General features: G+C 36.7%; 1 protein-coding gene across 1 annotated transcript in view; it reads left to right on the top strand.

Moving 5' to 3' along the window:
- Positions 1-200: 200 nt before the first annotated feature.
- Positions 201-14,569, top strand: part of BTBD9 (BTB domain containing 9) — a 116,688-nt gene continuing 102,319 nt past the window's right edge. The window contains exons 1-6 of the mRNA XM_082047783.1: positions 201-337; positions 2,213-2,379; positions 7,386-7,596; positions 8,675-9,038; positions 10,639-10,903; positions 12,865-13,084. Of these exons, the coding sequence (XP_081903909.1) occupies positions 2,298-2,379; positions 7,386-7,596; positions 8,675-9,038; positions 10,639-10,903; positions 12,865-13,084 (1,142 nt within the window). The 5' untranslated portion in view covers positions 201-337; positions 2,213-2,297. The remainder of the gene's footprint in view (positions 338-2,212; positions 2,380-7,385; positions 7,597-8,674; positions 9,039-10,638; positions 10,904-12,864; positions 13,085-14,569) is intronic.

The raw sequence follows: 14,569 nt of genomic DNA on the forward strand, positions 1-14,569 counted from the left end.
AGCGGGAGCGCCACCCACAGCGGAGGCGGCTCCCGGGCCCCCCGCCCCGCTTTGGGCCGAGACCCAGGGGCTCTTCCCCGGCTCCGCTCTGCACGTGCCACTCTGCTACCCGCCGCCTCCGCTCTACGGCCGGAAGAGGAAGTCAGGCACCGCGCGAACGGAACTACGGCGGGCGAAGCTCGCCACCGAGACCTGCTCCTGCGCCGTTCCCGAGTACGTTTGATTCCTACGTCAGCACGCAGGAGGACGGCTGCTGTTGCTAAGTGACGTCAGCGCGCCGGTTGACGTAGCGACGGCGGCGGGGCAGGAGGTGGAGGCCTTGTCGGCGGCGGGGCCGGTGAGTCCCGGGGGAGTATTACGGTCAGCGTGGCGTCCGCCTTGTGGACAGGGTTCGTGACCGGGCGGCGGCTCCCGAGGCCTCCCCCGCGGCGGGCTCCGGCCCCTCGGCGAGCTGTTGTCCCGGCTCCTATCGGGCGCGGACAGGTCGACCCGAGAGCGGGCCGAGGGAGAGCCGCCGGCGGGAGCGGGGGCCGCCCGCGGGAAGCAGCCGGGGGTGTTCGGCGGTGGAGGGGTCCTACCTGAAACGGCTTTTTGCGGAGGCGACGGAGGGGGACGGGCGGAGGTTGTCTCCGCGGCGCCGCCAGGCTTGGGAGGCGGCTTCTGGGGAGGCGGCGGCCCCGGTTCCCCGGGCGCGACCTTGGGCGGATCGCTGGTGCTCGGCCGCCCTCCGTTCCGTGGGTTGATGGGCCGGCTCATCTGCCCGCCCTTCTGCGTGCCCCTGTGCTTTGCAAGACCCTGTGGTGGCCCTGTTTGTTTATTTGTTTGAGTATTAATTCAGTATTTTGGCACTTTGATAGTACACACGATGTTGTCACAGGTTCTTCTGGGGTCTTAGTACGTAACTACTCTTGCAAGTTACACACTGCTGTGATTTGTTGAAATTACTTTTTGATTTAGAAGAAGCTGTCATATTATCAGACTTCAAGAAAAAAACAACCCAAACCAACTTGATGTAATCTTGCCTGTAATCTTTCTTGTCCAGCAGTGCTCTTTGCTCATGTCATTTTTTAAAGCACAGCACACAGACCCCTCCCAAAGCCCTGTGCTGGTGTCACTTAATTTTTTGGGTGTTGTGAGATTTAACTTGAGCCTCCTTTCAATGTCAGTGTACTTAGCATGTTTTCTGTTACAAATTGATAAATCAGGTGCTTGAAGTGTACTATTCCGTTGAGGTCTGTCCACTTATGTTTATCTGAAAAAGCCCATTAGAATTTTTGTAAATGGCTCTTTAATACATTTTCATAATACAAGCAAAATATTTACATAGTACGTGTTATTCTCCAAAACTATGAGATCTGCTTTGTCAGATACCCATTTCCAGTTTGCTGGATTAAGATGTGGTTACTTTCCAATTCATAATACTATCTAAAAATATTTTTTCTTTCTTCTCCCTTGCTATCTTTAAGGAAGATTAGAGAATCTCTTGTGAGAGAATTTGTAGACCAAGGTATCATCTGTTTAGCAAATTAAATACAGTTCATTTTTCCCACTGGCAGGTATGATGGGAAGAATAACAGTAATTTATACTTGTCGAGAGAAACTTATTATGCTGGTTATATATTTAAACAAAGCCTTATATTTCAGTATTTCTTCACCCCACAGTTTTGCTTTTGTATTTGTAAAATTAAAGGCTTGCTCAGGGGAGGATCTGCAACTGCCTGAAGTATTGTAAAAAACAAAACAAACCACAAAACAACCACTCAAACCTAAACATCCCTCCCAAAATCTTTAGCTAGGTAGGAACACTTCGAGAGTTTTAGATGTGCTGGGAATAAATGTATGTGATGCAGTTTGTACAGACTTGGCTTAATTAGGACACCTGTGTGGAAAAATGGTGTTTTCAAGGACATTAATCCTGTACCAGAAATGTCAGATGAATTTTTTGTGGTTTACAGTGAACAAATGAACAGCAATATGTTACCACATTTTTGATGGGTAGAAAAATGAATGGTTGAAATTAAATGATGATGGCTCAAAAAAAATATTCTAATGCTATGTTCTATCATTATTAGAAATTTTGCCATAAAATAGAGGGATTTTTTTTTAAGAATTTATTTGCACAAAAATTGCAACTGAGAAATATGCATCTCACTTTTGTGATAGGGTGCATGCCACCACTTTGTGATGGTCTATATTTCATGCATTCTTTTAGGAAATGGTACAGTTGCTGCTGTGCAGTTGGATGTTGTTGAAGAGCCTTTCTATGAGCTTGCTGTTCAATCTGTCAGTTGTTCAGAATGGCGAAGAACCCTAATTTTCAGGAAGCTGGTCAGCTGCCTACAGGCTACGTTCACTGTAGATCTTCAGACAGCTTTACTGGTAAGTGTACCAATGTATTTTTTTGAGATTTTAACTTAAGGGCTTACTTGTATGCCATTCTAACGAGGTTGTATCAAGTCCATTAGTACCTATTTTATATGTGTGTTCTAGAAATAATCCGCAATTAGTATATTGTTCTTTATACCTAGCTAAACTTTTCTTGGTCTTCTATCAGAGCCGTATGTCTCTGAGCAGAACATAAACCACTAGCACTATAGCACTTAAGTAATGGGAAAGTATTTGCAGGTGAGCAGTACGTAACTTCCCATATGCTTTGAATAATAATATTTTTGGTACTAAATTGTTATCTAGAATGTTGTAATTGAATGGCGTGGTTATTTACAGAGTTAACATCTGCTTTTCTTTTAATCCTTTCACAACAGAAGGGTTGGAGATGAGACTTAAAAGTTCTGTGAATTTAATCTACTTGATCTTGATCTGTATCTATAAATTCATACTACATTGATTATGTTATCGTTATTGGATACTAAGTATTAGAACGTATTGTTTTTCCATTTCTGTTATAGTTTTCACTCTGTCAATTTTGTTATTGTTATTTAGAAATACAAGGGAGCTTCTGTAGTGAATCAAAATCAAAATATTTACTCAGGTTATACTCAGTGCATGTGGAAATGTTTACTAAAAATTCCCGTTTCCTGAGATGTTATCTTATTGTACCAGAACCTATGAGAACAAAATATTTTTTAATAAAAAGACACATGTATATCCATTTAAAAACCAAGCCATATGTTTTCAAACAATGGTATGTTTGTACAGTAGCCTTACTGTCAGACCTACTGTGTTCTGTGAGGCTACGGTAATAGAGATTGTAAATAAAGTAGTATTTTGCTGGACTTCATTTAAAGCATAGCAATATGTTTTTATGAAGTAATGAATTACGGAAAATTGAAATACTACTCAAATCCCTTCCTATGAACTGAGAACCAATTTCTATTTCTAGATAAAATAGTGGTATAATAGAACTATATTTAGGAAAATTGCCTTTGTGTAATTCTGACAGAATCTGTGTTATCTTGCTAGGTACAAACTAGATGATGAAGAAATTAAGTGTTTCAAGGGCGTGAAATTATATGATCAGTGTTTATAATCCAGACTTTTTAAATACAATTTTTAGCTGTAGCGATAGTCTGTTTACTTGCATTTATTTCTAACATTTCAATAAAGTTATCAGTTATGTAAATATTTTTCACTCATTTTCTATTCAAAAATTCCAAATTATTAATGAACAGTTTCCTAAATTCCTTTTTCTTTGCCTGATACATTATAAAATAAACTTTTCCGTGCTTCATTGAAACAGCATTGCTTTTCAGAGAGTTCCTTAGTGATAGCCCCCAAGTGGGGAAAGTGACTTGAGTACTGGTCTTGATTGCAGCACTGATTTGAGAGTTGTTTAGTAAAGGTGTCATGGGGATTTTGCTGTTGTTGCTGTATTTTGTAGATCTCCTTTCTATATGACATAACGTGTTACAGATTACTTACAAAAAAGAAATATTGCAAGCTGAAAACTGTGGAGGTTTTGTTCTTGTTTTTCTAGCCATGACATATATTGTGTAATATTGCATATTGCCTTATGTAATAAGTACTGGGCTGCATTTTTCACATTCTCACTACTGAAAATCATGAAGGTTGTTTTTTAATGGGATCTTGGACAGAAGTGGTTTGTGGGCCTTCTGACTTAACAGATGCCTTTTGAGATTGTTGCAGTTTTAATGGTGCCTCTGTTTTATTTCTGTGGCATGAACAAAGCTGCAGCAGCTGACTGCAGAAGCAGTTAATTAGCTCTGAGCGCCTCCTGGAAATAGGTTATGGTGCCGGCAAGAGGTTTGTAAATGGCTTGGCCTTTTATTCTGAAGTTTCCTTAGCGTTCTTCTTTGACTAGCAGGAAGAGTAAGCTGAACAGGGTGACGTTGTTTGATGACAGAAGATGCCAGAGGGATCTTCAGGAAGGGCTTTGCCAAGCTCCTGGCAGCATCTGTCTTTTTTATAATAAATAATACCTTGAGTTGCAAATAGAAAAATATATGTTTAGCTACACAGGGAGGTTGTAAGCTCATAGCTACTTGCCACAACTGAAGCAGAATATTACTTTTTACTTCCTCAAACAAGAAATGTGCAGATCACTTCCAGGGTTGATGGAATTCCTACCATCAACCAAGTCTAGGAAGATCTGAAGTCAGGCATTATTTGGTTCTATATTTTGAAGGCAGGACTGCTCTCACTGGGCTGCTTTACTTGGAAAAGCCGCAGTACAGATGAACCTTGCGTTGGAAATGCATAGTAGTAAGCAAATAAATGAGTTTGAGTGCTTCTTCAATGTCCTAGTGTTACCCACAGAAAGCACATAGGGCACATTTGTAGTTTTCATGAAGCTGCCAGTTTCCAGCACTTCGTGTCATTTAAGCATTTTGCAAGGCTCCTCAGCCAGAGGTCTGTAACCATCGTTTGAGTCCCGTGTTTCCCTCTGATCAGTATGTTCTTATTTGAAACTGGCAATTTACAATAGTACATTGTACCAGCAATTTAGAGCATTAAACTGTGGAACCAATTTTTCTTGCAGCTTACACACAGGGATTTCTAAGTTTCTACTTTCGTCGCTTTTGCTGTAGTTCAGAGTCTTGAACTGGCATCATTGGCTTATTAGCAAGTGTCCCCATTTCAGACTTTGCCCTCTTCTGTATACTGATCCTTGTTTATGTTCATGTACCCTTGAGAGGGAAGCGTGCTTTTGATTTTGTTTACTTATTTGACCTGAAATGGAAACAATTTGCCCTTGAACTTTTCACCCTATTGGCACATGACAACATCCACAGCTACTGGAAGCATCAGTGTGCAGCGGATGGCATTCCCTTATCTTTACCACTTTTATAGTTGAGACAGGACCTATTCTTATTTTGTAGAGATAAGAGTGGATGAAGGAAACAAATAAGTAGAATGTAGAAAAAAAAATTAAAAATAGATTTTAAAATCAAACTGTACTTGTATGAATATCATAAATGAACTTCCCTAATCAATCAAAATTGGAACTAGCAGAAGAGAGTACAGAGTTGCTTGATAATGTGCATGTAATTTGCGTTTAATGGGGTTGTTTGGTTATTGTGAATGCATATCAACAACAGCAATTAGGGACTTATAACATGCAAAAGTCTTGAAGGGAGATCAGGGCTTGAGATTTGCAGCTGAATAACAAATACATCCTCTTGTGTGCTCCTTTGTTGTAAGAAAAGGCTTTATATTTTGAGGGCATTTCAATTTTGCTATAGTCTATAAACCAAGATAATTATGTTGTGATAAATATTATTGCTAGTGTAAGTAAATGTAACCTGACTGTGAGTTAAATTAATCTTGCTTGTTACAAAGTAGATGTTACTGAAAGTGTATGTGGCATAAATCTGTTCAGTGCAGAGTTGTCTTAGCTAATTGTAAATTAACTAGTGCAAATGGAAGAAGCAGACTGTTATTATGAAAAACCATAAAAATTAGTTTACTCTCATGTCAGGGTAGAAGAAGGACTGTACAGTGCTTTGTGTTCCCCTGGTTAGGCTGCCTCCAGTATCTCTGCCAGTATTGCTGGTTTCACGCTGTAATGACTACACAGGCACTCAGCTTCTAATTCAAACAGCAGAGACAGCCCAAAGGAAGCTGGGTTTTGTTCCCATTTGTGCTATATAATCAATCTAGTATGCTGTGTTTTTCTCGAATCTTATTTTCTATCACTTTTTATAGTTTAGTTTAAAGTTCCATGTTTCTACAGTATCTTGATTTTGGATTAACTGTTTCCAGAGGTTACAGAAGTGCAAATAATGCTTAACCCCATGCACATGTGTTTTTGTTGTTGGGGTAGCAACGACTGGAAACAGATGTGTATTTTCTCATTATACTTTTAAAATATAGCCTAAAATACGTTCATGTCATGAATATTTCACTTGAAACATTAATGTGTTAACTGTGTGCAGGGTACAGCTTCATAATTTTCCTGTTTCTTGTGGTTCACCATCTTTCTTCAGCACTAAGTATGTGCTCATTTTGAAAAGTAGCTAGCTGTGGGAGCACAGAAGGTGGCTCTGAAAATATGGATGGTTATTATCTGAAGCAGCCAACCTTTGTTTATTTAAAAGTAAGCAGAAGTGTAGAAGCTGATTTGTGACCTAAATTCTCCTGTGGATGATCTTGCCACCAAGACTACAGAAAGCCTCTGTTGCTGAAATAAACCAAAACCAACAAAACTAAAACCTCTTGTGAATTAAAAAATAACAAAATAATGTAATCAAAGATATGACTAATGCATTAATCTGTACTGTGCATTAATGGACAGTCTCCTACTTTTATGACTGAGCAGGATTAGGAGCTTTATTTTCTTACATATATGAGGGAACAAGAAGACATCAAGAAAACTGAGTAGAGAGGGTAAGAAAATTGAATTGTACATTGTAAAGCTTTGCTCTTTGACAGACTTTGTTATTTATTAAAAGTTATCCAGATTGTATATTTTTTCCTGATTCTGGAAAGTTTATTGGAATTCTGCAAAAACACTGATGTTTTTACTTATCACTGATTTTAGTAGAGACTTGGGAGTTAAGACTGTGCTTAATTGGTCAAATTATTTTATTTATTTGTAAAATATGTGCATTTTAATTCAGATAAAATTGCTTTCCAATGGTAACTTTAATTAAAATAGTTTAATTTTTAATTCCTTTTTTTTGAAGCTCTTTATTTTAAGTAAATGGACTAACAGAGCAACAAGTTGATGGAATTCTCTGCAATATTTTCTGTTGGCTAGAATTGTTGATGCAAGCTTGCAAGCTGCATTGTGTCGTGTTGTAAATGAACTTGAATAAAAAACCTCTTGTTTTCGTTTTTCTTGTAATACGTGGTAAATTATACTGGTTGGCTTTTTTTTTTTTTTTTTTTTTAATCGCAGCTTGATCTTTGCCATTTTTTTAATATTTGTGCCCTTTATAATACTGGTTGTTTTCTTTTTTCTTTAGGCTACCAATATCACCATCCCTCCAAGATGAGTAACAGCCACCCACTTCGTCCTTACACGGCTGTGGGTGAGATTGACCACGTTCACATTCTGTCAGAGCACATTGGTGCTCTAATGAATGGGGAAGAATATAGTGATGTTACCTTTATTGTAGAAAAGAAACGTTTTCCGGCACACAGAGTGATCCTGGCTGCTAGGTGCCATTATTTCAGGTGAAGTATAGCTTTTGTCAGGCTCACAGGAAATTTTCATGCAGATAAGATAAACATTGTTTCTCTATGAACTTTTCAGGGTGTAATCATCTGTCCATTGAGTGTGACCTTTTCTGTGTGAATGTTTCCCTGCACATCAAATTATTGTGTCCAAATATAAAAAGATAAATACCATGTCATGATGTTATTCTTTTGACCTTCATTAAATTGGATTTTGAAGGTAGTTTCACAAATTCAAGAGAGAAGTAACTTCTGAACAGAAAAGTTCTGTGGTAAAATTGTTTTGATTTCTCAGAGTATGGATGTTTTGCTTCTATGGAATATACTCAGAAAGTTCAATTTAGATGCATTGGAATTGAGTATTTAAAGAGGTCTGGCTGATACAGTTTAGAATATATATTTTAAAACTAGGAATGATGTTAATCCAGCTCTTTTAAGAGATGGACACTTTTCATTCTAAATATAATTAATAGAACTTCCAGTTAATTTTATCAGAGGGATAAGCTCATAAATAAACTGTGAATGCAAATTATGTTCCAACTGCCTATCATATTTAAAAAAAAAATCATTATTAGTACTTTGATTTTGCTCAAGATTTAGGATTTTGTTGGAGTTGCTGTGTCCTGGGTTTAGAGTAAGGAATAGAGGATCAAGAATCCCATGATTTGCTCATCTACCATTGCCAGTATAGTGGTGAACTATTTTTTTCACTTGCTTTCTGAAAACTTTTCATTTTTTTTTTCTTACTGAGTGCACTATATGAAAAAAAAAAAAACAACAAACAAAAACGAGAATCAAATCTCAATTTCTGCTTTGCAAGCTATTACTAGAAGTAGAGATGGAGCAATTGTTGTATAGGGTAAAAACATGATGCATTAGAATATTATTCTTGTGCAGCTTCTTGCAGAGTAGAGCTGTACTTTATATGCCAGGAATAAGGGTTTTTCCTTTGTAGATTCTTAAACCATATCCCTTTTGTATTCCTCTTGCTGTAAATAGTCATTTATTCATTTCTCTTTCTACTTTTTGCCTGGCTTTTATCAGGATATAAACTTCTCAAATTTTGTCTTCCTTACAGAGCATTGTTGTATGGCGGAATGAGAGAATCTCAGCCTGAAGCAGAAATTCCTCTTCAGGACACCACTGCAGAAGCATTTACCATGCTGTTGAAATATATTTACACTGGTCGTGCTACACTACGAGATGAGAAAGAGGAGGTTCTCCTAGACTTCCTAAGCCTGGCACATAAATACGGGTTCCCAGAACTGGAGGACTCCACATCTGAGTATCTTTGCACAATACTTAATATTCAGAATGTCTGTATGACATTTGATGTTGCCAGTCTGTATTCCCTTCCCAAATTAACTTGTATGTGCTGTATGTTCATGGATAGAAATGCCCAAGAGGTGCTCTCCAGCGAAGGCTTCCTTTCGCTTTCTAAGGTATATCTTTTGTTTGCACTTTTTTCCCCAGGAATGTTTATTTCTCTACCACTTCATGATAAAATGCTAATGGGGGCACAAAAATACAAGTTTATATATTAGTTAACAGGTATCACTTTTTACTAGTGAAACTGTGACAAATGGAAATGTTCAAGCCAAGGCGAACTGCTTTGAATTTTTTAGGTATTTAGTTTTGACCAGTCAGAATAGATAAATGAAGTAAATTTGATGGAGTGTTTGAAAAGGTAGGAGCAGATAATCTAATCTTAAGTTGGTTTTTTTTAATCTGTTCTTGAAATAATATAATTTGGCTTCTGAACGCTGTCCAGGGGATATAAAGGAAAGATTTGAAGGTAGCAGAAGATACTGCTTTCCATTAATTTCTTTATATAAGCTATCTCAGTGATAGATGATATTTCTACTGTGTAAGCTGAAGCATTCGGGAAGTTCCTGTGATTTATATTACTTATTGTCATCATGTTCTGAAATTGCATAATATGGTGATGGTGTGGGGTGGTTTGGGTTTTTTCTGTGTTGGTTTTGTTGTTGTGAGATGCATAAATATTTGTGTCTGAGGTAGGCTGTTGTATGCCACTGAAATTTTCCACTTACTCTGGAGTGGTCTTTGAACTGGATGTAATAGTGTAAGAGTGTTTTCAGATGGTGTTCACGTGAAGCAGTAGAGCATCTTGAATGAATGATGGTTTAATTTTTATTTTTTTAAGTGTTTTCAGTGAAAAGGCTGTGATGGGTCTAATCCCTGAATAACTACAAGACACTCTGCTGACTGACTTACTAGTTGCATGGGGAAAAAAATGCGTTTTGTCTCTACTATACCCTGTTATGTGCAGTTTGTTAAATCTGAGCTCAGAGAGCATATTATCAATAAAGAAATTAGCAGATGTCATTCATCAGGAAGTGCATACTCTGACATCTTTGGCATAGCCAGTCCTGGTATATATGAGAGATTTGACTTAGGCAAACTCCTAATTATTCTGGTAGCTAAGTGAAAATCAAAAAGCTGTTCAGTTCTTTTTGTTCTCATTTTGCAGTCAGTGGGTTTTCTGCATGAGTAAGAACCACTGAAGTTTTTGCCTGCTGATTTTAAGTAGGTACCGAAAGAGAGCTAGAAAGGGTTGGGGGGAGGCAGAAATCCCAAGTAGTTATAAATGGTTTTAAAAGGTGCAAGCCACACATTTTCTCGTCAGTGTTCTTATACCAGTCTAACCTTAAGGGAATGCTTTGAATTATACTACCAAATCCCCAAATCACTTCTTATGTTCCAAAGTAAATTTGATGCAGTAACTGGAATTAAATTGATTTGAATAGTTCTCCACATTTCAATTCTGACTTATTTCTCCTAGTGGGTTTATAATATTACCTATTATTTACATGGTGGATTCAATAATTTTTTGCATAAGTAACTAAAACAAGCTACTGTTTCAGGTAGTCTCTCCTTTGGAGGTTATTTTTAATAACTAAAGTTAAAATCCCCATTAATTTTTGCCTTTATTTTTGTTTCCTTTATTCTTCCTGTTTTTAAAAAAATATTTAATTTTATTTCTATTTATTTAGGACTTTTTTTTTTTTTCTTTTCCAGGCTGCTCTTCTAAGTATTGTACTGAGGGACTCATTTGCAGCTCCTGAGAAGGATATTTTCCAAGCTTTGATGAATTGGTGTAAACATAACCCCAAGGAAAACCATGCTGAAATCATGCAAGCAGTACGTTTGCCATTAATGAGCCTAACAGAACTACTAAATGTTGTAAGACCTTCTGGATTGTTGTCACCTGATGCCATCCTAGATGCCATTAAGATTCGTTCTGAAAGTCGGGACATGGACCTCAACTACAGGGGCATGTTAAGTAAGTATGAGGTTGGTGGTTTGATTTTTCTTTTTGTCATTTGGTGACTATAGTTGTCTGGAGGATATGGTTAATTTGTTCTTTGAGTTTTTATCTATCGTGTGTTTTTAAAAAAACTTATATAATTAAATATCATGTTACATACTGTTCTTGCCATTTCTATTCCTCAAATGATATTAGTCAACATATTTTCTTACTTTGTATCTCATATTACTCAAACATGAATGTTGTAATAAGAGTATTTTCCTAGAGAAAGTACTATTCTAATAGCAAATCTTTGGCAGGAACATTAAAAATAAAAATTCATTGGCTGTGGGATATGCAATATTTAGATGGTTTTATGTTGATGATAACTCATTTTCTACTTCATGAAGATTTTCATCTTCACTACTTTTGATTTTTCTCATACTATTTACATGCTTGCCCAAGTAGTATAAACAAGTCTTCCAAAATTCTGTTAATGGAAGTCTAAAAAGTTTGACTTTTGTCTGTATTCTCTGTTAATTCAACAATAATATCTAATACTGAGCTTCAAAAAGATACTGTTCGTTTGCTATCTAATATTGGATTTGTAGAGAGTATTTGCCCCACAGCAAAGAATCAAGTGAGTGTTCTTTGAAAGCCTGCAATGGAGTCTGTCAGTCATGCATGAAGAGTCCTGAAAATGTAACTACTTTCTCAGAACTGTATCCCCCCTTTGTTCTCTCTTACAAGTTACAGATTTAATATTTAAGCATATGAGTTAATATTAGGATATTGTAAAGGTCTTGTCATGTAAGACAGTCTATTGGCAGTGTGGTGTTTTCTGAATTTTTTTCTGCCTATTTATGTCTCAGTAATAATATGCTCCTAATCTCAAGATTTCCAGCTTCGTCAGAATTACAGCTTTTTATGGAATTGAATTTCTAGGTTGTTTTAGTACTAGTTCAGGCTCTCGGGACTACTTCTGTTTGTGGAAACATGGCAATTTCATAGTTGTGCATTTAATGTTTTTATGTAGTAGTACTACAATACAATTAAAATTCTACCACTTCAAATTCTGTTCTTTAGATGTTAAACTTAATGTCCTGTTAAAATTCATACTTCTCTTGTCAACTTGCCTGAATGGTTCAGGGGCAGATTTTCATCATTTAGCTTTCAGATCATGTTTTATAGACCTGTCCTCAAACAAGACCGTTCAAAATGCCTTTTTAACAGGGTGGTTCATCAATGTGGTGTTTTGTAGTTGGAGTTAGGGATCATTATCCCCAGATATCTTGATAGAAGATCTGTTTGTAGGATGTAACAAGTTTATTCCTGTGAAGTGGTGGCAAAAAGATCTTGCTTTACCATGTTCCTTCAAAGCTCTAGTAGCCAAAATTTCCCATTTCACTCAGGTTTATTTAGCTTTGCAGAGTACTGGAAGCTTGTATAGCTATCCAAATAGCTCGTATAGTGATACCACTGTATGTACCACTCTGCAAATGCATGATGCATCCACATCTTGAACTTTGCATGGCATTTTTAGTTTCCTTCCACTTCAAACCAAAAAACCTCCAGTTGAAATTAGAACAAAAAAAAATGAGAAGGGCAAAAAATTCGAGGTATGATGAGAGGTTGATCACAAAGAGAGACTTGAATAGACCAAACCTTTAAAACCAGGAGGAAAGTGATGATTTAATGAGAAAGTTTCAATAGAATTCTGTAGAATCATGAAGGGGACTGAGAATATAGATGCTACATACTAGTAAATTATCACTACATATTATGATAAAAGGCCTAAGGGGCATCAAACGAAATGGAAGAAGGAAAATTTCTAAAATACTTCTCTTCTTCTACTTTTGTTTTTCCTTGAGAATGTGTTTGTAGCCAAGAAAGGATGCTGGCAATAATTCTTTGTTCTGACCTAATACAGTTGATGTTTAGAACAGTGTGCAGTGTGAGAGTATAAAAACTAAGCAATTATTTCCTTCTCTTCGTAGTACCAGGGGAAAATATTGCAACAATGAAGTATGGAGCGCAGGTTGTAAAAGGGGAGCTGAAGTCCGCTTTATTAGATGGGGATACACAGAACTATGACTTGGATCATGGCTTCTCTCGACACCCGATCGATGATGACTGCCGTTCTGGAATTGAAATCAAACTAGGCCAGCCATCGATAATCAACCACATACGAATACTCCTGTGGGACAGAGATAGTCGGTAGGTGCCATGTTCATGTAAATAGGGAAAGTAATGCATTTCGTACTGGTGGTAATATATTAGTGCAAAATAGTCATTAAATATTTTATAGAAACGGCACGATACAGTGTTGGAGATGACAACTGTTATTTTAAAAAATACCCTGCTTTTTAAATGCAGTTTTGGCTGCTTACACACCAGATCATCTTTGTGATAGTAATCTACCTTATAATATTTCAGAGTATTTTTTGTGTCTTCATTAAATAGTTAATAATGAAAGTTTGCACAATTTAAATTGTTACAATTGTTTTCTATTTGCCACTTAGTTTTCAGCTGCTTTTATTTCAGTTTGAAAAAGAATATGCTAGTTCTTTTGCAGAAACTATATTTTTTACATATTTACATTCCAAACATTGAAGAAATGTTTGTTCAGATTTTTTCGATATATCAAAATTGTTAAGAAATAACACACTTTGATAATAATTTGGAGAAAGTAAAATTTACTTAGAATGTGGATTACCAGCTAACTACAGTAGTTAGTAGAAGCCACTTCATGGTGAGACTGGTGGAGTATGAACTATCTTGGATGACTTAGCCAATTTATGCTCAGCTGCTTTGTATTATTATGAAATGCATGAAAGATCAAATTACGCATATTTTAACAATTGAGTGACTGCTTAAGTAGGAAAATTGCAAGGTTCTTTTCATCTGACAAATTGAGTATACTAATTTTATAACTTGGCATGACAAAGATTTTACAGTTTAGTAGACAGCTCATGCAGATATTCATAAGCACTTTTCTGTGAAAAACAATAAAACAAGCTGCTTATACTTTTAACACATTATTACCTTTCTGATAAAAGTTTAATTTTATATTGCTTCCAGCCTAGTTTAGAATTGCAAACCAGTTGCATTTTGTTTTGTTAACTAAGATATGTGCCATTTTACAACAGCGTGTACTAATGTTTTATTGATTTTTATTTTTATTTTTGTAAATGAACTTATTTTAAAAATATGATTTGCAGTTATTAATCATTCAAAACAAACTGCATTAATTTTTAGCTATTTAATTGTTTCAAGTAAGTTCTTCACATTCAGTTCAACTGAAATTTATGCTTTTCCTTGGTTCCTTTTGGAAAGATTGAAAAGTAAAACTTCGAAGGTACAAGGAACTGCTTCATACAATATTACACTACTTGTCCCAGAAGATCAACCCAGTTTATAAACCAATTATCAACCAATTTTATAACATATGGAAAAGTACTGAAGACATATAATGAAGAGTTCTTTAGCAATTTTTAGAAAAACGACCCTCATATGCAAGGCAGAAACCAGCAGCTGTTGAAATGTAGGGCAAACTCCTTATCCTTGGGGCAGCTTATTAGAAAATTATATGTTGCTTGGTGTCTTTTGCCCTTCCTCTGAAATTTATAGGACAAACCTTTGTTGGTGGCAGAAGGCCAGACAAGATGGACTTGTACTCCAGAGTTTTTTGTCTTCATAAAT

This window comes from Streptopelia decaocto, assembly GCF_964273445.1.
Source record: "Streptopelia decaocto genome assembly, chromosome: 3".
NCBI classification, from domain to species: domain Eukaryota; kingdom Metazoa; phylum Chordata; class Aves; order Columbiformes; family Columbidae; genus Streptopelia; species Streptopelia decaocto.